Here is a 24209-nt window from a genome sequence, read left to right as displayed (position 1 = left end):
ATGGACCAGCAGCCATGGTAACACCCAACGGCTCATTAACCTGTGGCAAGACGCCGAAGCAAAATGAAAAATGAAAATTGCTTATTGTCACGAGTATGCTTCAATGAAGTTACTGTGAAAAGCCCCTAGTCACCACATTCCGACGCCTGTTCGGGGAGGCTGTTACAGGAATCGAACCGTGCTGCTGGCCTGCCTTGGTCTGCTTTCAAAGCCAGCGATTTAGCCCTGTGCTAAACAGCCCCTAAAAGGGTGGTGGTGAGGGCACAGGCATGGGAGAGAATTCAACTAACACAATTTGCATCCTCATTGGGCATAATGATAATTACCGGTCCAAAATGTGCAAATCCCAGTGAAGAAAATCAGCAATCTTGACACCAGGACCAGTGGAGTTGCATTTGTAAGATGCACATGGCCAGTTTGGGCAAGCTTTCACTGGCACCCTCCACTTTCAAGTCTCACCAGAGTTTTTACTCCCCGGCCCCTCCTCCGTCGCTCAGGACTTAAACCAATGCAGTCGATGGAAACATGATTTGAACTGAATCTGATCCACAAGTTGCCCAAAGAAATTAACCAATCAGCACACTAGAGGGCGAGACTGGCGGGAAATACAGAGAGCGGAAATGACGTTTGGATGGCCCATCTCACCTCTCCAGGCCCCCCTAGGGAGGGGAGGAGGAAGAAAATAAAGAAAGAAGACAACTAAAATTTTCGCAATTTGCAAACAAAAATCCCCCAATCGACGCGTAACTTTCTTCCTCTCCCCCGGTTTTCAAATTGGTGAGATTAATTTGCCCCTCAGTGTTGACCTGTGACCCGACGCTGACGTCCCTTAGCGACGGCGGCTGGAACGCGTGGTAACCCCCGGGCTGTTGGGTGGGTGATAAGTGGCAGACACTGAGCACCAGCAGCTGGCCTTCAGCTCAGCACCAGCAGCAATAACTCCCATCAGCAATACTGCTCGGGCTTTAAATGAACAGGCGTCGCGCAGTGAGTAACAAAGCCGCCGTTTTGTTTGATTCTGCTGCAGGAACGATGCGAAATGTTTTGAAAGACACACACACACACACAGCCCCACCTGCCTGCCGGGTGACTGCCATGTTCAGTTTACCGTTTACCCACGTTATTTTGTGGATCATAGCCTCTCTCAAAGAAGTCAAGGAGGCCGGCGCTTTCGCCTCTCTTCCCCCCCCCCCCCCCCCTCGATCCCATCTTCAATTTGTGGCTACTGCTCCTTTCCTTTGTGCTTCACTTGGAGGAGCCTCGCCACCTCCTTCCCTTTGTGTGTCTCTCGTGGGAGAACCAAATAATCTCCTTTTCCTTTGTGCTTGCATTGGAGAATCAAACAATCTTTTTTTTGGGGGGCGAATCAAATAATCTTTCCTTTGTGTGTGTGTGTGCGCCTCTTCTCCCCCCCCCCCCCCCATTTCCTCTTGTGCTTGAAGGCTCTTCTGATCAAACGAGAGCAGCGTGATTTTTATTTTGCCCTCTCCCTCTCCGAAAGTGAATTTGAGTGGGTGTCTGAGTTGTAATCTCTTTTCCCCCCAAAAATTGCTTTTAAAAAAAAAGCCTTTTATTACAAATGCTGCATCTGGTATCCTGCAACCTGAAACTCTGCATAGAGGGCTCTGCTCTTACAAAAGGTTACACTGTAGCTCACGAGGAAGACTTGTATTTATATAACGTCTTCTAGGCAGTCCCCCGAAATGCTTTAAATGCTGTAGTCAATTAAGTACTTTTTTGAAAAGTGTAACTCCTTCAGTAACATAGCAAGTAGGCCATTTTTCAAAGTGGCCAATTTGGGTCTGAAGATTTATTGCAATGTTTTCCACCTCGTTCCTGCACTTGTTTCTGTTACATTGTTTAAATGTTGTAACATTCAGTTTGAAGCACTTGTGTCCACTTAAAAGGTTGTAAGCTTCAGAAATCTGGCTTCACCTGTGGTCTTCAATGACAACTTCACCTTCGCGAAGGCCACTTCTTGCCGTTTTGGCTAAAATCAAATGTGAGACCAGGTGTTATGCCTGTTCTTGTCAGTTTGGATCATGTTTCTTCTTGTGGGGATCACGAATTGGATTCACTTTGAATTGGTTGTTGGAGCAAGCAAGGAGATGGATTAAAGCTTGCCATGCGCATTAACATTTTGAGAAAGGTCTTAAAAAGATCTTCACCTAATAACAATAATAACCTTTGTGAACGTTGGGAAGTCTGTCCATGCCTTTGTGCTATATTGTATTGCTTTTATAATTTGTGATAGAAATGTCCCGAGCCTTATGTGGAGGGAATGTTTACGGTTTGAATTCATTCTGGATTTTGCTTTTGCTCTTTCATACGTTTAGAGATGGGAAAGGGAAGAGGTATCCATCCTTTCATGCAGTGAGCTGCGTTTTTGACCTTATTATGACCTTATTATTTTGACCGTATTATTTTGTGTTTAGTCTGCTTTGTTGGTGGGATGTTATATTTCATACAAAAAAATACAACACAGAGGGACAACAAATACAACACATCTTGTCCATGCCAGCACGAGGATACTCGGGGTTCCTTTCTAATCCCACCTTCCTGCATCAGGTCCATAAACCCTGTATCCTACAGCACTTGAGGTGTAGATCCAGGTACTTTTAAAAAGAGTTCAGGGTCTTTTCCTCCACCGGTAACTCGGGCAGCAAATTCCACACTCTCATTACCCTCTGCCTAAAAAGGTTCTTCCTCATGTTTCATCTACACCTTCTGCCACTTATCTTGAATCTATGTCCCCGGTTTTAAAATTCTCCACCAAGGGAAACAATTTTATTCTGTCCACTCTATCTCTTCCCCTCATAATTATGTACACCTCAATTAAGTCTCACTCTCTTCAGCTTTCTTTGTTCCAAGGAAAATAACCCCAACCTATTCAATCCCTCCACGTAGCTACACTTTTCTAGCCCTGGCAACATTCTTGTAAACCCCCTCTGCACTTGCGTCCTTCCTGTAATGCGGTGACCAGAACTTCACACAATATTCCAGTTGTGGCCTCACTGGGGTTTTATGCAATTCCAACATTATATTCTGTACGTCTGCCGGTGAAGGAGAGCATTCTTTACAATCTTGTCTACATAAACTGCTGCCTTTAGGGACCTGTGTACTTGTACACCAAGATCTCTACTCATCTGCCCCTCTAAGTATATTCCCATTTATTGTGTATTTCCTATAACTGTTTGACCTCCCTAAATGCATGACCTTGCACTTCTCAGTGTTAAATTCCACCTGCCACTTAACCACCCACTCCTCCAACCCATCTATATCATTTTGGAGATTATAGGTATCCTGTACACTTTTCACCACTTGGCCAATGTTTGTGCCGTCTGCAAATTTCCCAGTCGTGCACGTCCAAATTGTGAATATATTACACAAATAGTGGGTCACAGGTAAGAACGGGTCCTTGGTTTTGACATATATTTCTGATTTGAATCTTGGATCAGATGCTTGGACTCCAAGACTAGGGTTTTCCCACATGTTTTAAAGAAAAATGCTGAAGTTTTATCCTTGGCCAGACAGTTCACTTTCGAATGTTCAGAATTGGCAATCGTCAAATGTTAAAATGGAAATGTATAGATTTTGTATCTAGTTTTTAATGCAAAGCATTATATCCTGTACTTAGAAACTGTAATTGATTGTGAGAATTGTGTTGGTGACCGATTTGCAGATCACTTGATGTCTCCAATCATTCGTTTTAAATTTCAATCAGATTTTTAGATGGGTCAGTAGATCATTATACTGGCTCATTACCGAGTGGAACAGTAACTTGTTGCAGAATGGAATTGGCAAGGGCCCTGGGAGAAGGTCACTTGTTCACCCTCTAAGCTGGAGAAGTGTGTGCCAATTTTTGTTTTTGTGTTTGGGAGGGGAGAAGTGAAGTATTTATAGTTAAAGACAGTATTAGATCTGAGTTTGCTTAATTTACTGTAATTTGATTGTTTATAAGAAAAATAATCTACCTTCCATCTATGTTGTATGGTGCATTTGGTGAACAGGTTGGAGGTGTCCGCTGCAAACATGTGGTGGCCCATTAAGCAGAACCTTGACAATGGGCTTGGATACAACTATTCTGCACACTTGGTTTATCACATTATTTTGCTGTTTAACTGGGCATTGTGGATAAGAGATACTGTATTTCTCTCACTTTTCCGCATTGTGTATCTGTGGGCTATTTTGAAGGTGTGGTTTTTGAATTGGCAGTAATTCTGTGTTGCAAGAGCTGAAGGTCTTCCTGTGTCTGGATGTGCCGGTCTTCAGACTTCTGTACCTTCTGCCTGATGGAAGGGTCTGGAAGAAGGCAATGCCTGGGTGGGAGGGGTCTCCGATACTGCTGTCTGCCTTCCTGAGGCAGCGGGGATGTGGGGTTGGCAAGTTTGTGTGATGCGCTGGGCTGAGTTCACCACACTCTGCAGTTTTTTGAGATCCTGGACTGAGCAGTTGCCATACCAGACTGTGATGCAGCCGGATAGGATGCTCTCTATCGCACATCTGTAGAAGCTTGTGAGAGTCAATGCAGGCATGCCAAATTTCTTTAGCTTCCGTAGGAAGTAAATACGTTGTTGGGCTTTCTTGATTGTTGCATCAACGTGAGTGGACCAGGGAAGACTGCTGGTGATGGTGACCCCTAGGAACTTGAAGCTATCAAGCATCTCCATTTCGGAGTCATTGATGTAGACAGGGTGTTGAGACAGGAGGAGAAGACATTGCTTGAGATCCTCTAGCGCTAATCGTGGAACCAAGTGAGGGCAGACCTACTAAACTCTGTAATGAATGGAAATGCTGGACGGGAATGGTGTGGTTGACAGTTGTCAAAGGCTGCTGGGCAGTTGATGAGGATGAAGCCAAACACTGCATCATGGTCACTGTCGCAAAGGTTAACCTTTCGATTACGGACATTTTGATGCTATTGTAGATGTGAAAATCTAATTAGAGAGGTTCAAAGGAGTTGTGAAAATAATGGGCATAAATCGAAGGTGAAATGTTCTCAGACTTTGCATAAGGCAGTAGTTTACAAGAACAAGGGGGTCAGACGTGGTTTTATTCAAAATGGTGCGATTCTGATTTTCAAGAGTGGAACAGTACTTGAAGAAAGGGAACTGTTTACTATAAAAGCAAAATACTGTGGTTCCTTGAAATCTGAAATAAAACAGAAAAATGCAGGAATGACATCAATTAGCTTTTCTATAAGGCCACACTACACAATTACCCATTGCCAAATAAAAATTTGCAGCCCAACATTAGTCCAGTGGTTGAATTGGGTGTTTTTTTGAAGAGGAGACATGTCCAACATACTGGATGATATGAGTACGGGAAAGGTGTAGATTATTCAACATTAATAAATAATTGCCAGTGGAGAAATAAGTTCATAACTAGCAAACCAACAGCAAGGCAAGGAAGTAATGTTTCCATTCAGCGATAATGTATTAATTAGATTCCCATCAGTATATTCAGTATTGTGGATTGAACTGCTCTTTACAAAAATAGTTTGTGCGTTGCTGCATGTTGTAGCGTTGTTATTTTACTACTTTTAAGGGACCAAAATTCCAGTTATGTTAGGATCGTGGGAATATCACTTAGAAAATGTAACTGACCAAAGTTAAATTATGTTGGATGATATGAAATTGATACTACTTAATAGTTTCATGGGTCAGAAAAAAACTTTGCAATTTTGTTTTGGAAGATTAACTGAATTGGGCAGAATTGGTGATGAATTCAATCATTCAATAGGCTTTCCATACTTTGTACCTAATTTTACAGTCTCATTGCATCAGGCTGTACAAACTGCTTGGTTTGGGATTATGAAAATCTGATACAGTAGAAGATATCATTCTGAGGCTGGATTATAATAATTCTGGAGGTGTAAGACATACTCTTCCAATGCTAGCACTTAATAATAATCTTTATTACTGTCACAAGTAGGCTTGCATTAACACTGCAATGAAGTTGCTGTGAAAATCCACTATGGTGCCTGTTCGGGAACACTGAGGGAGAATTTAGAATGTGCAATTCACCTGACAAGCACGTCTTTGGGGACTTGTTAGAGGAAACCCGGAGCATCCGGAGGAAACCCACGCAGACACTGGGAGAACGTGCAGACTCCACACCGACAGTGACCCAAGACACAAATCGATCCCTAATCCCTGGTGTTGTGAAACAACAGTGCTAACCACTGTGTACCATGCCACCCTTTTGAACCAAAGGGGATGAGCTGAATGTCTTGCTGTCAATGATTGGATGAAGGAAGTTGAGTGACCAAAGGGCCTCAAGTCAGTAGAAATCTAAGTTCTTAGAGGCTTGAAGGGATTGATACAGGTGAAGTGAGGCCACAAATGGATTTAAACATAGTGAATTTTCACTCATCAGTCAGTCGTTGCTCCAAAGGCTGATGACTGTCACTGGAAAAGTTCTCTTGACATCTAATCCAATAATTTGTGTACATATCCTCTAGATCTTCATAACCTATCTTATTTGAATAGTGCAGTCTATGTCATCGCATTAATTCCTTTATTTTAAAGATTTCAATCAAATTATATGTAACAATGGTTTTTCATTCAAAGAATGTGACCTTGCTAGTAATTCCCATATCATGGGAGACATTTTTTTTAAAGCAACTAAAACTCGTGGCCCACCCCATCCCATATTCTAGATGAGACCTAAGCAAGGTCTTATGAAAAGATAATATTTAGATTTTTATTTTACTTTGGGTTTGTCTAGCAATACATTCAGAAACTCTTCTTTACTTTTGGTATCGCCTCAAAACAATGGATGCGGATTGTAAATGTTTAGAGGTCTGTTTACTATAAAGAGGTCTTTTCCATATTCAGCCATCTTTGGAAAGTGGTACCCTGTTCATATGCATTAACCCAGTTCCTTTGCATAACACCAGCTTTATTTTATACTAATTGACATCTTGAGGGATGTGGGCCATTTTCTCAACACATCTATACTTGATTTTTAATTAATTTCTCTCCTCCCAAGATCCATCATGCAAACCTTTGTCTTTTGTAAACCTGTGAGCAGTTCTTCGAACAGCTCCATCCAGTTTCTGAACAGCACTGATTGTTATACCGCTTCTTATAAGGCAACACAATTAACTGGTCCCCATGGGTAAACACTACCGTTCATAACAATCATCTGACTTCAGGAATGCAACCAGTTCCTTTTTCCAACTGTGTCCTGCTCCCACTGGATTCTCTCTTTTAAAGAGAGAGTCTACTGTGACACCCAGGTATGAAATGGGTTTTAAACATAGAATTTGCCTAAAAACTCCAACACCGAAACAGGCCGACAAGCCCATCTAGCAAATCAGTTTTGCCATCTAACCACCACTGAGGCAGTACTGCATGTGCCAGTTTGGTTCCATTTCACTTTATTCCTCTTCATTCGGTTACTGGAATTGCACAATATACCCAAGATATCATAATGAGTGAATTAATATGCTTCGAGTACTTGGTGATGTAGAAATCTGTGTATAAACGTTGTGGAGAAGTGTGCTCACACCAAAAGCTATAGTTTTCTAAAATATTTTGAAAAATGCATTTGATGCAACATTATTGCTGTTAAATGCTCCTCAGAATTGCTTCAACAATAGAAGATATAGCATGCATTGCATTTTAAAGTGATCTTCCATTGAAAGCTGGATCCAAAACAGGGTCGCAGTATTTGACAGTTGTATAGTAAGTTAACACTTTTAAAGAATCTGTTGCCAATATAATTTGCTCATTGCCATAAAGATTGCTATATTCCCAGTGAGCAAAGGTAAGTCATTTTGGGGAGAGAAGAAATGATAAAGAATGCTTGAGATGCCATGCACAAGGCTATTTACTTTGCTGTACTAGTTTGCTGTCGTTTTAAAATATCACTCTTACTTTCTTTGCTGTGATTTGACACGTTTACTTTGCTTCAGCTGTTTCTAAAATTTGCCCATATAATTCACTTAGTCCAGTTTAATTCTCTTGATGTCTCCGGAAAGCTGTTGTGGTTAACAGATCAGAACAATGTTTATGTAAACTTGCATTGAAACAACTTTTTATTTGATCATTAAATCACATGGGAGTATACAACTGTTGTAGTGTTTAATTAAAAAAATTAATGCATTCAGTGGATGCAAGAGCAAACTTGCATATTGTTTCCACCATAATAGCACGTGAGTCAGAAGTGAATTCAGAAAAGGAATATTCCTGATTTACAATCTCCGGTTTTGTAAAGAGTGGCCTTCTTCAAAAGAAATTGATAAAAATTACATAGTAATTACTTTAATTGGGCAGAGAGTGTAAAATAATTTGCAATGACATAACTGTATTATCATGTACTCAGGTCATCCAAAGTGCTTCAGGAGGTGTAATCCCCATTGGTATCCAAGCAAATGTCTACAAATATCAGACAAATAATCAGTTTTTTTTTGCGGGAGAAATTATAGCCTGCATGGAACTAATCCCAGGCTGCTTAACTTGGGCATTATCAAACAAATAATGTTGCTGAACCGCATGAGATGAGGACCGAAAAGAAGCAGGTTTTAAAAGAAAAAAAATTCATTTATGAGATGTGGGCGTCACTGTCTAAGCCAGAATTTGTTGTCCATCCTAAGTTGCCCTTCAGAAGGTGGTGGTGAACTGATTTCTTGACCCGCTGCAGACCGTGATGTGCAGGTACACCCACAGTGCCGTTAAGGAGGGATTTCCAGGATTTTGATCCAGCGACAGTGCAGGAATGGCAATACATTTCCAAGTCAGGATGGTGAGTCACTTGGACCAGGACCTCCAGTTGTCCTTCTAGATTGTAGCAGTTGTGGATTTGGAAGGTGCTGCCTAAGGAACTTTGGTGAGCTCCTGCAGTGCATCTTGTAGATGGTACATACGGTTGCTACTGTGCGTTGACGTCAGAGGGATTGAATGTCTGTGGCAGGGATACCAATCAAGCGGACTGCTTTGTCTTAGATGGTGTTGACCTTCAATGTTGGTGGAGCTGCATTCATCTAGGCAAGGAGGAAGTATTCCTTTACATTCCTGACTTGTGCTTTGTAGATGGTGGACAGGCTTTGGGGAGTCAGGAGGTGAGTTAATTGCCACAGGATTCATGGCCCCATCTGCTCTTCTATCTGCAGTATTTTATATGGCTAATCCAGTTCAGTTTCTGGTCAATGGTAACCCCCAGGATGTTGATGGTGGGAGATTCAGTGATGGTAATGCCATTGACTGTCATGGGGCGATGATTAGATCCTGCCTTGTTGGAGATGGTCACTGCCTGGCACTTGTGTGCTGTGAATGTTACTTGCTACGTGTCAGCCCAAACCTGGATATTGTCCAAGTCTTCCTGCATGTGGGGCATTGACTGCTTCAGTGACTTGAGGAGTTGTAAATGGTGCTGAACATTGTGCAGTCATCCGTGAAAATCCCTGCTTTTGATCTTTATGATGGAAGGAAGGTCATCGATGAAGCAGCTGAAGATGGTTGGGCCTAGGGTGAGGAACACCTACAGTGATGTCCTGGAACTGGGGTGTTTGACATCCAACAACTGCAACCATTTTCCTTTGTGTTGACCATGACCCTACTCGATCGGCTTAGATGGACACAAGAAAACACACTCGAGTATTGTAACACTATTTGGGTATCACAATCTTCAAAATTAATTGTACACAATATGTGTCAGACTAGCAGTTGAGTTCAGGGTAATACCCATACTCATGAAGGGGCTGGCTAGGCTCCGGTCACTCGGTGTGGCTATCTTTTTTTCCGACCTCAGGGCTCCTCTCCTGTGGTGATTGCTCCAGGGGGTTCCCTGGTTGTCACTGACTGTGTTCCGACTTGTTTTATCCAGGTTCTGATAGTGCTGAGTTATGATGCACACACCTGGCTTGAGTCTTATCTAAAGCAGTCCATGTTCAAATGCAGCAAGACCTGGACAATGTCCAGGCTTGGGTTGACTAGTGGATTGTTACATTTTCACCACTCGAGTACCAGGCAATGACCATCTCCTACACGTCCCTTGACATTCAGTGGCATTACCATCGCTGAATGCCCCACAATCAACATCAAGGGGGTTACTATTGACCATAAACTGAACTGGACCTGTCATATTAATACTGTGGCTACCAGGGCAGGTCCAAAGGCTTGGGTGGCACGGTAGAACACTGTTTGTACAGTTGCTTCACAGCTCCAGGGCCCCAGGTTCAATTCCCAGATTGGGTCACTGTCTGTGCGGAGTCTGCACGTTCTCCCTGTGTCTGTGTGGGTTTCTTCCGGGTGCTCCGGTTTCCTCCCACAGTCCAAAGATGTGCAGGTTAGGTGGATTGGCCATGCTAAATTGCCCTTATTGTCTAAAAAGGTTAGCTGGGACTACTGCATTATGGGGATGGGGTGAAGGTGTGGGCTTAAGTAGGGTGCTCTTTCCAAGGGCCGGTGTTGACTCGATTGGCTGAATGGCCTCCTTCTGCACTGTAAATTCTATGATTCTATGAATCCTATGGCGAGTAACTCCTCACCTGACCCCCCCCCCCCAATCTCTCTCCACAGACGCTGTCAAACCTGAAATTGTCCATTTTTCGTTTTTTGTTTCAGATTCCAGCTCCCACAATAATTTGCTTTTATTTTAGTGATTTAATCAAGATTGTTTGTCCTCTGAAGCACTCTTGTCTGCCCAGCTATTTGCCAATTAAAGCATCTGATGGTCCTTTGATTATCGTTCTTTACTGTCTGAAAGATAGTTACATATTCATAGCGTGGTCTTTTGTCCTTTTCTGTTAACGTGACAAATAGTTCTTGTTTACCCTTTGTGGTTTTATTTTCTGCCTCTTTATTATCTTTTTAGCCCTTCTGTGCTGGCTTCTCAATTTATTCCAGTCTTCAAAGCTATCACTGACTTTTGCCTCCTTTTAAATGCTTTTTCTTTCAACTTAATACTCTCCCTAACTTCCTTGGTTAGCCATGGTTGGTTTATCCCACCGTTTATTGGAATATATTTTTGCTGAAAATCATGAATTACCTCCTTTAATGTCTGCCACTGCTTGTTTACGGTCTTTCCTGCAAATCAATCTGCCCAGTCCACTTTAGCGACTCATTCTTATTTAATTGTAATTCCTTTTATTTATGTTAAACACAATTATTTCCAACCTGAGTTTCTCATTCTCAAACTGTATATTAAATTTGATCATGGGATCTTTTATTCTGAGGTCACTTATTAAACCTGCCTCATTACCATTACCAGACCCAAGATAGCCTGTTCTCTGGTTGGCTCCATGTCATATTGCTCAAGGAAACTATCGCAAATGCACGCTACAAATTTACCCTTTCCAACTTGATTAACACAATCAACATGAGATTAAAGAACACAGAATTATATTCTATTCTTTTTGCATGCTCCTATTATTTGTTGATTTATACCCTTTCCTACAGTATGGATCCTGTTTGGGGGTCTATACACTGCTACAAATGAGTTTCACTGTACCTCGGTACATGTGATAATAAACCAATCCAATCCAACAAGAAACAGGACAAATCCAACCCAGCCAATTAGCACCCCCATCGGTCTACTTATCAGCGATGGAAGGGGTCATCAGCAATTCCATCAAGCGGCACTTACTCAGCAACAACCTGCTCACTGGCACTCAATTTGGGTTCTGCCAGCATCACTCAGCTCCTGACCTCTCATCCTCCTCCGCTCCAAAGAGAAAAGCCCTAGCTCCCTCAACTTTTCCTCGTAAGACCTACCCTCCAAACCAGGCAACATCCTGGTAAATCTCCTTTGCGCCCTTTCCAATGTTTCCACATCCTTCCTATAGTGAGGTGACCAGAACTGCACACAATATTCCAAATGTGGTCTCACCAGGGTCATGTACAGTTGCAGCCATTATGGCCTTGGTTGAACATGGACAAAAGAGCTGCACTCCAGAGGTGTGGTTGGGGAAGGTGTAAACGAGAATAGCAGAGGGGTGGTAACCCTAAGCAGGGTGACAAGGGAAAGAGAAAGAAAGACAAAAATATAAATAACAGCAAAATGCAAAAATGGTAGACCGAGTACTGAAGGGCAGGAGGCAAATAGTTCACAGTACAAAGAAACATTAGGATGATTAAAAATGGCAAAAAGGCAAGCCTAAAGACTTTGTATCTTCGTGCACGAAGCGTTCAGAACAAGGTAAACAAACTGCTGGCACAAATGGAGGTAAATGGATATGATCTCAGTCTTTACAGAAACATTGTTACAAGGAGATCAAAACTTGGAACTTAATATTCAGGGGTATTTGACCTTTCACAAGGACAAGAGGGAAGGAAAAGGTGGTTGGGTAGCACTGTTAATAGAGATACAATAAGGACAGTTGCGAGAAAGAAGATTAAAATTCATATGATGTCGAGTCCATTTGGGTGGGAGTAACTGCTGCAGACTGTTTTTTGGAACACCCTCAGTGCTGTGAGAGAGTTCCAGGATTTGGACACTGACAGTGAAGGAATAGCGATATAGTTCCGAATCAGAATGGTGTGTAACTTGAAGGTGGTGGTGTTTTCATGTATCTGCTACCATTGTCCTTGGTGGTCAAGGTCGGGGGTTTTGACGGTACTGTCGAAGGAGGCTAGGTGAGTTTTTGCAGTGCATCTTGAGGTTGGTATGCACTTTGCCACTGTGCTATGGGGCAGGGAGTGAATGTTTATTGTTGTGAACTTCCAGAGTTCGCTTCCAGAGTATCGCTGAAACTGCGCTCATCTAGGAAGGGGCTGATTTAGCTCATAAGGGGCTGATTTAGCTCATTGGGCTAAATCGCTGGCTTTTAAAGCAGGCCAGCAGCACGTATCAGCCTCCCCGGACAGGCGCCGGAATGTGGCGACTAGGGGCTTTTCACAGTAACTTCATTGAAGCCTATTCGTGACAAGCGATTTTCATTTTTTTTTCATTTACTGGAGAGTACTCTATCACACTCCTGACTTGTGCCTTGTAGATGGCAGACAGGCTTTGGGGAATCAGGAGGTGAGTTGCATTCCTCAGAATTCCCAGCACCTGACCTACTCTTGTAGGCACAGTATATGGCTGGCTGGTCCAGAACAGTTTCTGGTCAGTGGTAATCCCCAGAATGTTGATTGTTGAAGATTCAACGATGGTAATGCCATCAATACTGGCTACAGCACTGGCATCTGGCATCTACCTGGCAATGTCGAAAATTGCTGCTTCGGTATCTGAGGCATTATGAATGGTGCTGAGCATTATGTAATCATCAAGTATCCTCATTGATATTGATGAAGCAGCTGAAGATGGTTAGGCTGAAAATTCTGTCCTGAGGAACTCCTGCAATGATGTCTTGGGACTTAAATAATTGACAGCTGCAACCATCATCTCTCGTGCGAGGTATAACTCTAGCTAGTGGAGAGGTTTTCCCCTGATTTCCATTGACTTCAGTTTTGTTCGGGCTCCCTGATGCCACATTTAGTCAAATGATGTCAAGGGCAGTCACTCTACTCTCACCCCTGGAGTTCAGCTCTTTTGTCCATGTTTGGACTCTAATGAGGTGAGGAGCTGAGTGACCCTGACAGAACCTAAACTGAGCATCAGATGTGCAGGTTATTGCTGAGTAAGTGCTGCTTGATAGCATTGTCGATAACCCCTTGCTGCTGATCGAAAGTAGAGCGATACGGCAGTAATTGGCTGGGTTTGATTTTGTGGACAAGGCATCGGGCAATTTCCCACATTGTCGGGTGATACCAATGTTCTAGCTGTACTGGAGCAGCTGACTAAGTGCACATTTCTGGAGCACAAATTCAGAGGACTAGTGCCACAACCAGTGCCTTCAGCCATTTCTTGATTTTTGCATTGAGTGAATCACAATGGCTGAAGACTGGCATCTGTGACACTGAGGACCTCCAGAGGAGGCACAGATGCAACATCTTGTCGGCACTTCCAGCTGAAGATAATTTCAAATGTTTCAGCTTTGTCTTTTGCACTGATATTCTGGGCTTCCCCCATCATATGAGGATGGGGATATTTGTGGAACAACCTCCTCCAACGATTAATTGTTTCATTTTTCTTTGTATCCCTGGTCATTTCTTGTGAAAACTATTGAATCCTGCCTCTCCATGCCACAATTCCTTGCCGCAACCACACACAATTAAATGGGCGATGGATTTAAGGACAAAAAAAAGCATTTCACCAATAAGATGTGGAATGCTTAGACTTGACGCAGCCCAATTCCTAACTCTGTAAAATCGTTAATAGCATTTAAATGATTTGAGAGTTTAATGCACTCAGACCTGACAACATATGACCTATGGAGTTAAACTGCAGAGTGACGTAGGCATTTCATTTTTATGCTTTAAATTAAGGCGATCTGCATTTTGAAATGTTTTGTAATTATTTGTCATAGAATTTACAGTGCAGAAGAGTCTGGAAAGAGCACCCTACCCAAGGTCAACACCTCCACCCTATCCCCATAACCCAGTAACCCCACCCAACACTAAGGGCAATTTTGGACACTAAGGGCAATTTATCATGGCCAATTCACCTAACTTGCACATCTTTGGACTGTGGGAGGAAACCGGAGCACCTGGAGGAAACCCCCACACACACTGGGATGATGTGCAGACTTCGCACAGACAGTGACCCAAGCCGGAATTGAACCTGGGACCCTGGAGCTGTGAAGCAATTGTGCTATCCACAATGCTATCGTGCTGCCCCACGGAAATGTTCATGATTACGTGTTGTACTTTATTTTTATTTAGTTTCTAACTTATGTATTATGATTTTTACCTGAGAAAGGAAGTACTGGCGCTGGAGAGTGTTCAGAGGAGATTCACTAGGTTAATCCCAGAGATGAGGAGGGTGGTTTACGAGGAGAGGTTGAGTGGACTGGGACTGTACTCGTTGGAATTTAGAAGGATGAGGGGGGATCTTATAGAAATATATAAAATTATGAAGGGAATTGATGGGATAGATGCGGGAGGTTGTTTCCACCCACGAGTGAAAGCAGAACTAGGGGGAATAGTCTCAAAATAAGGGGAAGTAGATTTAGGACTGAGGTTAGGAGGAACTTCTTCACCCAAAGAGTTGTGAATCTTTAGAATTCCCTGCCCAGTGAAGCAGTTGAGGCTCTTTCATTAAATGTTTTCAAGATAGATTTTTGAAGAATAAAGGAATAAAAGTTATGGTGTTCGTGCGGGAAAGTGGAGCTGAGTCCACAAAAGATCAGCCATGATCTCATTGAATAACAGAGCAGGCTACTCCTACTCCTGCTCCTAGTTCTTACGGTCTTATATTCTTATGATTCGGCCCACGATGTTGTGCCGCACTTTTGTCCTAGGTTAATCATAGAATTTTGGACACTAAGGGCAATTTATCATGGCCAATCCACCCAACCTGCACATCTTTGGACTGTGGAAGGAAACCGGAGTACCCGGAGGAAACCCACGCGCACACTGGGAGGATGTGCAGACTCCACACAGACAGTGACCCAAGTCGAAATCGAACTTGGGACAGTGGAGCTGTGAAGCAATTGTGCTATCCACAATGCTACCGCGCTGCCCTTAAGAAGAAATTAATCTACACTCCATTATTCTACCCTAATCCATGTACCTATCCAACACCTTTGGGTTGTGGGGGTGAAACCCATGCAAACACGTTGTTTTGTATTGTTATCACAAATCGGTGTCTGCTGCCTAGATCAGGTTTTCTAAGTGCGTGCATGTTTGTGTCCGTTCGGACAGTGCTTGCCGAATAACTGTTGAATCTTGGCCAATCACTGTCTGTCAAGGTGGGTGCTAAAATGCAATGTATAATTTGTGTTAGATCAGGAACATTTGATAACATTTCTCTCCTCCCTAACCACCAAGACTGTCACCGAGGGCTTAATTTGAAATTGTTATGGTTGCAAAGACAAGTAAGAGTATCAGAATAAGAGAACACCGTTACTTTTATCCACGTTTGCTTCAGAACTCTAAAGCCATAATTTGTGATATTGATTCTTCTAAAAAGATGTTTGTTCATGAGTCGAGTCAATATTTACCACTCTAAAAGTGTATTATTTGGTCATTTATCAATTGTTCTTCAGTTCCAAGTATTGTGGAAACTACTGTTAGTAATTCAGGGTGTATTTCACAGTGACTGGAATATGCATGTCCATTTGGTCTTAAGTGTTCCTACAAAGTTGGCGAGCCCAAATCTCTCTTAGTTTGTGGGTTTTGGATCAAGGCATTCTGCTACCTTTGCGTCCAGTGGCAATATTTAGATTTTGTTGGGTGTGGTGCTACCTCCCGGAGGCATCCACATTAATCGTCTCTTTTGTTATTCTCAGGCTTTCCGGAGACAGCAGCACTTACTCACTTTAGTGGGATATAAACTTGTTTCCTATTGATGTAATTGTAAATTGGCACTATATGTCATTCCAAGCAGAGCATGTCGTTGGCACAGAGTTTTTCCTATTGTGGTTTAAAGCCTCTGATGATTTTGATGTTAGTTTATTTTATGACATGTATTTTGCTGTCTGCCTGCACCATATATATAATTCTACAAAACAGACTGGATTTTAAGCCCTTTAACACTGATTTGGACTACTCTGGTCCCCCGGAAGATAAAATGAATCTTTAATGTGTAGTTCTCTGCTTGTTTAGCCACTTGTATTCATGAAAATAAAGTAACAGACCAATATCTTTCCATAGGCCAAAAAAAAGCCAAATGGGGATAAAAAGAAAACTGATATGTAAGACTTGCAGAGATGAACAGACTTTTTATTTGAGCTCTGATGACCTGCCCATTTACAAGCAATGAATATTGCTTGTAAGCGTTTGGAATATTGTCTTTCTGGGAGTCTGAAGAGGCAAAATAATTTCAAACACAATTCCTCCTTCATATCATTGATCAGCCAGCTTCAATGATTAAACTATCTTAATAGAACTGCCTCATGGATAATGCGCAATTGTCTTTGTGCTTTTCTCTCTACTGTTTTTGACAGGGATCTATCTGTCTGCTTGTTCTCACTCTTCCTGTGTTTTCCTTAGTCCAGTTTAAAGATATCAGCTTGTTCCTTGGGTATGTACACCAATACTGACAGATGCGCCTTTTCAGATTATTTGCAGTTCCATAAATGTTTACATGCCTGCATTGCATGCAACCTGAAGATTCAGCCTATGCCTGTGGTGCTTTATGATGTGGCTTGGAAATTTTTCCCCTGTGCTGAAATCCTGGTACGATCAGTAGTTTCCAGATTTTGTATTATACAGAATAAGTCTGATGGACTGCTATCCTGAAGAAAGTAATATGTGGAGTGAAAGTATGCTCGAATCGTTATCCTGCCATAACTTTTAAAAGAGAAATTCTAAATTCACTTCTAATGACCTGAAAACATTTCAGGACTATGGGAGGGCAGGCATACTTGGGACTAGGTGACGCTTGGGGACCAGGTGACTCTTGCAGAGAGCCAGCCTGGATGAAATGGGCTGACTGGCCTCCTCCTGTGCTGTAACCAATCTACAATTCTGTTTCTAATTTGAAAGAAATGTGCATTTATATAATGCCTTTCACTGTCAGGGTGTTTGAAGGTTTTTTTTCAGCCAATGAAGTTATTCTGAAGTGTAGTCACGTGGTGTAAGGAAAACAGCAAGACCCCACAAACAGTGATGTAATGATAACCGGACAGTCTGTTTTCCTCTTGTTGATTCAAGGAGCAATGGTTCGTCGGTTCACAGGAGGTAACGCCCCTTTTCTTTTTTGAAATCGTGCCATGGAATCTTTCACTGGTTTACTGAGGGTTTTACCAGCTTTTACTGAGGGACTGGTTTAGCACAGTGCGCTAAACAGCTGGCTTGTAATGCAGAACAATGCAGTGTCATCCTAGTGCTCATCAATTCCAAGTTTGTTCTTTCTAAAGCACTCTGAACTGTCTGAGCATTTACGGAGCACTATAGAAAATTGTTACAAGAAAATACAGGTGTAGACTCCTGACAGAGAAAGCATTGGATTGGACCTTGCTGTTGAAAATGCACTTTGTTTAAATTCACATATGAAAAATTGAGTTTGAGGCACTGTCGTCAGTAAATTGGGTCTCCACCTTCTTTGGAGAACATAGCAATTGTGAAACCACAAATTGGCAGGATTTCCAAGATTGGCGTAAGCAGCAATTTATGCCTGCAGTTACCGAGGAAGAACATGTTCCCCCGTTCTAATCTCATTTCCTCGACATCCCACAGATCCAGACAAAGCCAAGCAACTACCCTAGAGGGGGAGAAGGAAAAGGAGGAGCAGTAGGATGAGAGGTGGAGAAAAATAACCTGTGTTATCTCATCTCTTGTCAGCATGAGGTTTATCAATGTGGCTAGAACGAGAATTAGCCCCCTTTCCTCTCTATCTCAGAAAGGGCTAGCCTCTTGCCACCTGCAGGCCACAAGCAGGAGCACAGACAGCAGCCCAGGATAATCATTAAGATGTCAACGTTTGGTCATTGCAGGGAGTCTGAAGTTGGTATCACTGGCAGGGTAAGGACAGATTCAGAGTGAAGAGGCCTGGGGTGCAGAGTTCATAGGTCCACACCACAAAAGCCAAATAGCCCTGCAGCATTACAAGTACTCGTGTGTTTTGGGAATCCTCGTCAGACATTTGCACTAGCTCACAAAATTGGCCATACAGACTACTCCAGTGATTTGTGGCTGAACTGAGTGACAGATTAAAGTGCATGCTAAAACTCGCCTTCCAGACCCTAACTTGAGCACTCTCTCTGGGCCTGCAATTATGTGGCTTTAACCATGCAACATGCATTAGCTGATATTAATGCCTGCCCTTTGGGACACCGTTGGTCACAGTCCAAGTAGCAGAAGCTACAGACGGATGGAATGGCAGCATTTGACAGGACTCTGCCCTCATCATTTTCCCTACCTATAATCAATCAGTGGCATTGGCTACTACCAATGGGACCATGAAGCTAAGGAAATTCCTCCAGTGATTTGACCAGCAGAAGTTCCATATCACAGCTAGCTAACCCTCAAACCTAATTTATTTAAGCCCAGCATTAGCAGTCCCCACCGTATTATGTTTCTTTTAGTGTCCCGACATTGTTTTTCCCCAGGATCCACTTTTAATTTAAAATTTAGAGTACCCAATTTCTTTTTCCAATTAAGGGGCAATTTAGCGTGGCCAATGCACCTACCCTGCACATCTTTTGGGTTGTGGGGGTGAAACCCACGCAAACACACGGAGAATGTGCAAACTCCACACGGACAGTGACCGAGGGCCGGGATCGAACCTGAGACCTCTGCGCCATGAGGCAGCAGTGCTCACCACTGCGCCACCGTGCTGCCCTTCCGGGACCCACTTTTGCCAAACTGCCCGACCTTTGGGACCCACACCAGCCGATCTTTTGGGGCTCAAGCCGCGTTCGCTTACCCAGTCTATCCCGAGTCAAGGCAGAGTTTGCCTGCCCCAGGTAAGGGACACAAAGAAAATCATCCAAGTTGTCCTGTTCTTAATGGCTATCCAAGAGATTGTTACAGAATGAAGACCAGCTCCATTGCGAGCATTGCACTCACCTGCACTAACAAACGATCAAGACAGCCCGAATGAGAGTGCCTGTCATCTGAAAGCCAGCTATTTCAGCATTGTGAGGACGGGGCCAGGCATGCTAGTCATATCCTCCTATCTATAAAGGTTCACTGTCCAGGGTCACACAAGAAGGATAGTTACTCATTAAATACTGAAGGGCCGCCAACAATTGTGAATGGGCCGAATGGCCTCCTTCTGCACTGTACATTCTATGATAATCGTGGGACACTGCCTCAAGGGGGGGAAAAAAGCGAAGGAGTAAGACTGAGGAGAGGAGAACTAAGAACAAATATTACTGGGAGAGAGCCAAAGATTCTTGTAAATAAAACAGCCATAAATCTGAAGATATTAAAACACTGCTTTATAATTGACAGTTCAATAACTTGATGCAAGTTTATTCAATTTCAAAGTACACTATTAAAAACAAGTTCATCGATATTGATGAATGCTGACAACACTTAAACTGACCAACAGACAACTAGCAAACTAACTGTTCTGGTTGCCATTAATCAGACAGAATGGACATGGAGCAAAATTTTCTTACTAATTATTTTTTCAGCTATTCAGTTGTGGCATTGTGATGTGCTCATGTGCCCCGAACCACATGATATGCCATTTCAGTCACTTCATGGAGACCAATGTCTCCCATCATTTTTTAAAATATAGATTTAGAGTACCCAATTAATTTTTTCCAATTGAGGGGCAATTTTGCGTGACTAATCAACCTACCCTGCACATCTTTGGGCTGTGGGAGCGAAATCCACGCAAACACGGGGAGAATGTGCAAACTCCACACGGACAGTGACCCAGAGCCGGGATCGAACCTGGGACCTCGGCGCTGTGAGGCAACAGGGCTAACCCACTGTGCCACCGTGCTGTCCTAATGTCTCCAATAATGTAGCTCTTGCTGTAATGGCAGGTGATTCCCACCACTGAAGGTGCACACTGCTGACTCCTCAGCAGCAACCACCCTATAAAAAGATCTGCAGAAGATCTTTCAAGCTATTTATCTGCGTGGAGACATTGCCTCGGTTGCATTGCTCACACACCACATGGGTGGAAGAAGCTTTGTATTGCACTCGCCCGCGCTAACAAATGACCAAGACAGCCCGATTGAGAGTGCCTGTCACCTGAAAGCCAGCTATTTCTGATATTACTCATGTCAACAAGAGCGGTGTCAAAAAGGAATGGGAACTGCCACTTCAACTAAACAACTCAAACTTTCACTGTCTGTAACATGGACGATCATTTTTGATTTGGTTTTTTCAAAAGTCTTATCCATTTGATAAGTGTGATCTCAAATCTATTCCAATTAGTTATTGTACAATGCCCGATGGGTCATCTCCACATTTATTTTTGTTTATATGTACTTCGGCGACATTTAGAAGTTTTGTTTCTACTTGTATTTACCTCTCAATTCTCTGGGCGTGTTTTGAGTGATTGTAAAGTTTATCCAAGTTGATTTAATGTATCTGCTTGAGCTAGAGAGAGATCGTCCAGAGTATTCCAACTGCTCCCTGACTGCTTGCTGTGGAATCTTTGCCCGGGTTTGTGCTTACTCACCAAGGGCTCTGACTCTCCCATCTGCTGAGCTTTGTGGTGAGTTCTCTGATGGTCTCCTTCTGTTTCTTGATGGTTTCTTTCTGCTGTAGGATGGACTCCCGGAGCATAGTCCCCATGATGTTGTCTACCGGACCACTGTTCAACATCAGGGCAAAGCACGTGGGGTCCATGTCCAGGAGGATGGAAGTGCAGATGAACTGTGTCTGGACGAATATTTGTGCTGCAGCTTTGGGGCTAGGATGAAGAAGGAGACCAGGAAAAGTATCCACGGGACGTGGTTTTCGAAGAGGAGCTGCCGCTGGGAAGTGGTGGGGGGGGAAACTGTGACGTTTACAAGAGCAACATTTAAAATACCCCCCATATTAATATTATTTTCATTGGCGCGATGGCTTAGATACCACGAGATTGAGGGAGTAGCTGCAATCTGTTTCAAAACTCGTGCCGCTTCAATCTGTCCCATCACTGCGACTACAAGGAGGTGCTTAGAAACCTCTCTCATTTTGTTACTTTTCCTTCGGATAATAATTCGCAACTCTTTCCCCTTCTTCCATGAAATAATTGCTCCTTCTAGAGGATTAAATTGACATTTTTACTAGGATTTTCCCTGTTAACTTCCGAATACTGCCATTGGAAAACTGTGTTAGTGGCTGATGGGTGCAGCGAGAAGCAATCCCATCTGCTAACCCTTGCTCCGCGACCCTTCTGACTCCCACCCGTGGGTCGTGACCCACATTTTGAAAAACCCTGTTGTAAATCAAATGTACATGAATTTCTTTCATGTTGGAAGCATGGTATATGCAAACGGATTCTTTACATATTCCTATTTTTATTAGGTTAGTTCATGAGTTTGGAGTCTTGAGGGAATAAATATAAGGCGTGGGTACTTTTTGATCGTCTTTTAGGTGTTATATTGTATTAATCGAAGAGTGTTATGAACTATGTTAGCATGTACACATGTGTACCTAGGATGCCACATTACACTCTACTGCATTGTCGACAGGGTACCATAGCAATAATATTTCATGATAAGATCTGATAAATATGCCCTGTGTCAACTCTGGCGGCGTTTTTGTCTAAAAGCATAATTATTTAAAACCTTTGGCAGCTTTCCTTCTCACCTGGTTGAAGCAAGTGAAACAGATGGTGTGTGAGACTGACTCGGCAATCTGTTCTTCGTGATAGAAAGACAGAAAATACTTGACAATCTCAGCAGGTGTGGAGAGAGAAGGAACTTAACTTTTCGAGTCTGAATGTCTCTTTGTCAAAGCTGTGCATGCTGACCAGCATGCTGGTTTATCTGCACTGTCATGCCCTGAGTGATTTTTGGAATGGCTGGGAATAGGATGCAGCAGTGTCCATTCACAAACGGCCGGTGAAGTGAAGGCCATTTGACAGACGTCTACTGAAATTGATCTCCCAAGCCACTTGCAGCCGCCGAAAGGCAGCTTTCTTTCACAGTGGTGGTCCGACAGTTGCACCCTTTTGTTTTAACAAATCTTTGAGACACCTTCTCAGCAATTGAAATGGAGACACCCTCACTTTCTCTGTTCCCTGCAACAGCAGACTGCAGCTCCTTTCTGTGCTGGAGGGCCTTCACTTGGCCCTCCAACGTTTGAGAGCCTGCCCGCCATCTATAATTGGACAGCAAGCATGTGCTCTGGCCAATCGAGACAAAATGAATGTCTGATTGCTGCTTCCCAACACAGAGTGAGTTTGAGATCCACATTTGACCCCAGTATGGAAGTCCCAACCCAAAAAGCAAAATTCTGCTTACAGTATAGAACAAAGTACAGCACAGGAGCAGGCCGTTCGGCCCTCCAAGCCTGTGCCGGCCATGCTGCGCATCCATATCACTATTCCCATCCTATTCATGTATTTGTCAAGACGCCCCTTAAACGTCACTATTGTACCTACTTCCACCACCTCACCTGGCAGTGAATTCCAGACATCCACCATTCTCTGTGTATAAGAAAGGACTAGTTGAGATTGAAAGTAATATTAGAACTTTCGGATTATTGCACGTCATTGCTCAGTTGTGCCATTGCAGTTTTGACCGAGGAAATTGGTCGGCGTATATATGGTTAAGGCTGGGTGTGTTTTCTTTTGGAGTCAATATAACTAGCTTGTTATGAAAAATAAATCTACAATTGGGTGACATAGTTTGGATGTTATAATTTAAATCTAGCCCGGGTGCGGTCGTTTAGACAGGAGGATTCATCTGTGGTTGCTGGGTGCCTTTATGCTTTAGAATTGCTAAAAGTAACGGTCTGTTAATTTCTGCTAACCCAGCAATTGACGTCTGTGATGACTTTCTGCCATGGCTTCCACTGAAAGTGGTCCAACACAGCATTAGTAACATATTTTGGTAGACCAACTGTGGAACCACAATCTGCTGACTCAAATTGCTGATGTGGAGTTTACTTTTTTGTTCTTCACCCTCGTTAGTTCTTAGCTGTTGCAACAAGTTAGCATGGTTCATTTACCTCAGTTTTATAAATCAAATTCTGGTGTGCCACTTTTTTCATTTTTAAACATCTTAAATTGTCACTCCTCTGCATCCTAATAGAAATCTTCAGTGTAAATTATATTTCCGCTTAACGTGTCTATCGGACAGTCATTAGAAATGTCTTCATGGATTCTCCTGATCAGCTGCTCTAAGTGTTGTACACCACATTTAAGAGCGTAATTGGAACCTCTGCAGTTCTGAAAAAATCCTTCAGAAGAAAGACTTGGAATTGCCTCAATCCTGTTTACAGTAAAATCTTTTCTTGATTTCTACAGTGGTCTTGGTAATGGAACTTGCCACAAATTTTGTATAGAGCTCATTTGTTCCTACTGGAATGTAAAAAGCAGCATAAAATATGGCCAAGTATGCCAAAACAGGAATTGCAGCAACTAGGCTGCTGTGTTCTGTCATGGTGCCTCACACTTTGAGCTTCTTGCATCTTATGACTATTATATAGAACGAAGGTTAGTTCATTGGAATACAGTACAGCTGCTTGGTACTTCTGAACGTGTAGGGTGGGCACTGAGATTGGTGAGAAATTTGAAAGAAAATGGTGAAGTTCTACCAATATCAGGGGATCTTGAAGCATGCTGTGTCTTTTATTTTAGAGCGTTAGTTAGGACTT

General features: G+C 42.8%; 1 protein-coding gene across 3 annotated transcripts in view; it reads left to right on the top strand.

The window, feature by feature from the left end:
* The first annotated feature begins 857 nt into the window (after positions 1–857).
* The window catches only part of LOC119972293 (protein tyrosine phosphatase type IVA 3-like), a 154864-nt gene continuing 131512 nt past the window's right edge, over positions 858–24209 (top strand). Inside the window, exon 1 of one of the 3 annotated variants that reach the window (XM_038808760.1) lies at positions 858–987. Coding sequence is in view for 1 of the 3 variants with exons in the window: in XM_038808771.1 (XP_038664699.1) it covers positions 970–987 (18 nt within the window). In the remaining 2 variants the exon portion in view is untranslated. The remainder of the gene's footprint in view (positions 988–24209) is intronic. The other 2 variants (XM_038808771.1, XM_038808762.1) reach the window with 2 other exon arrangements.

This window comes from Scyliorhinus canicula, chromosome 10 (assembly GCF_902713615.1).
Source record: "Scyliorhinus canicula chromosome 10, sScyCan1.1, whole genome shotgun sequence".
NCBI lineage: Eukaryota > Metazoa > Chordata > Chondrichthyes > Carcharhiniformes > Scyliorhinidae > Scyliorhinus > Scyliorhinus canicula.
Note: the sequence above shows the minus strand (reverse complement) of the source record. Positions and strands in the feature narration are given on the sequence as shown.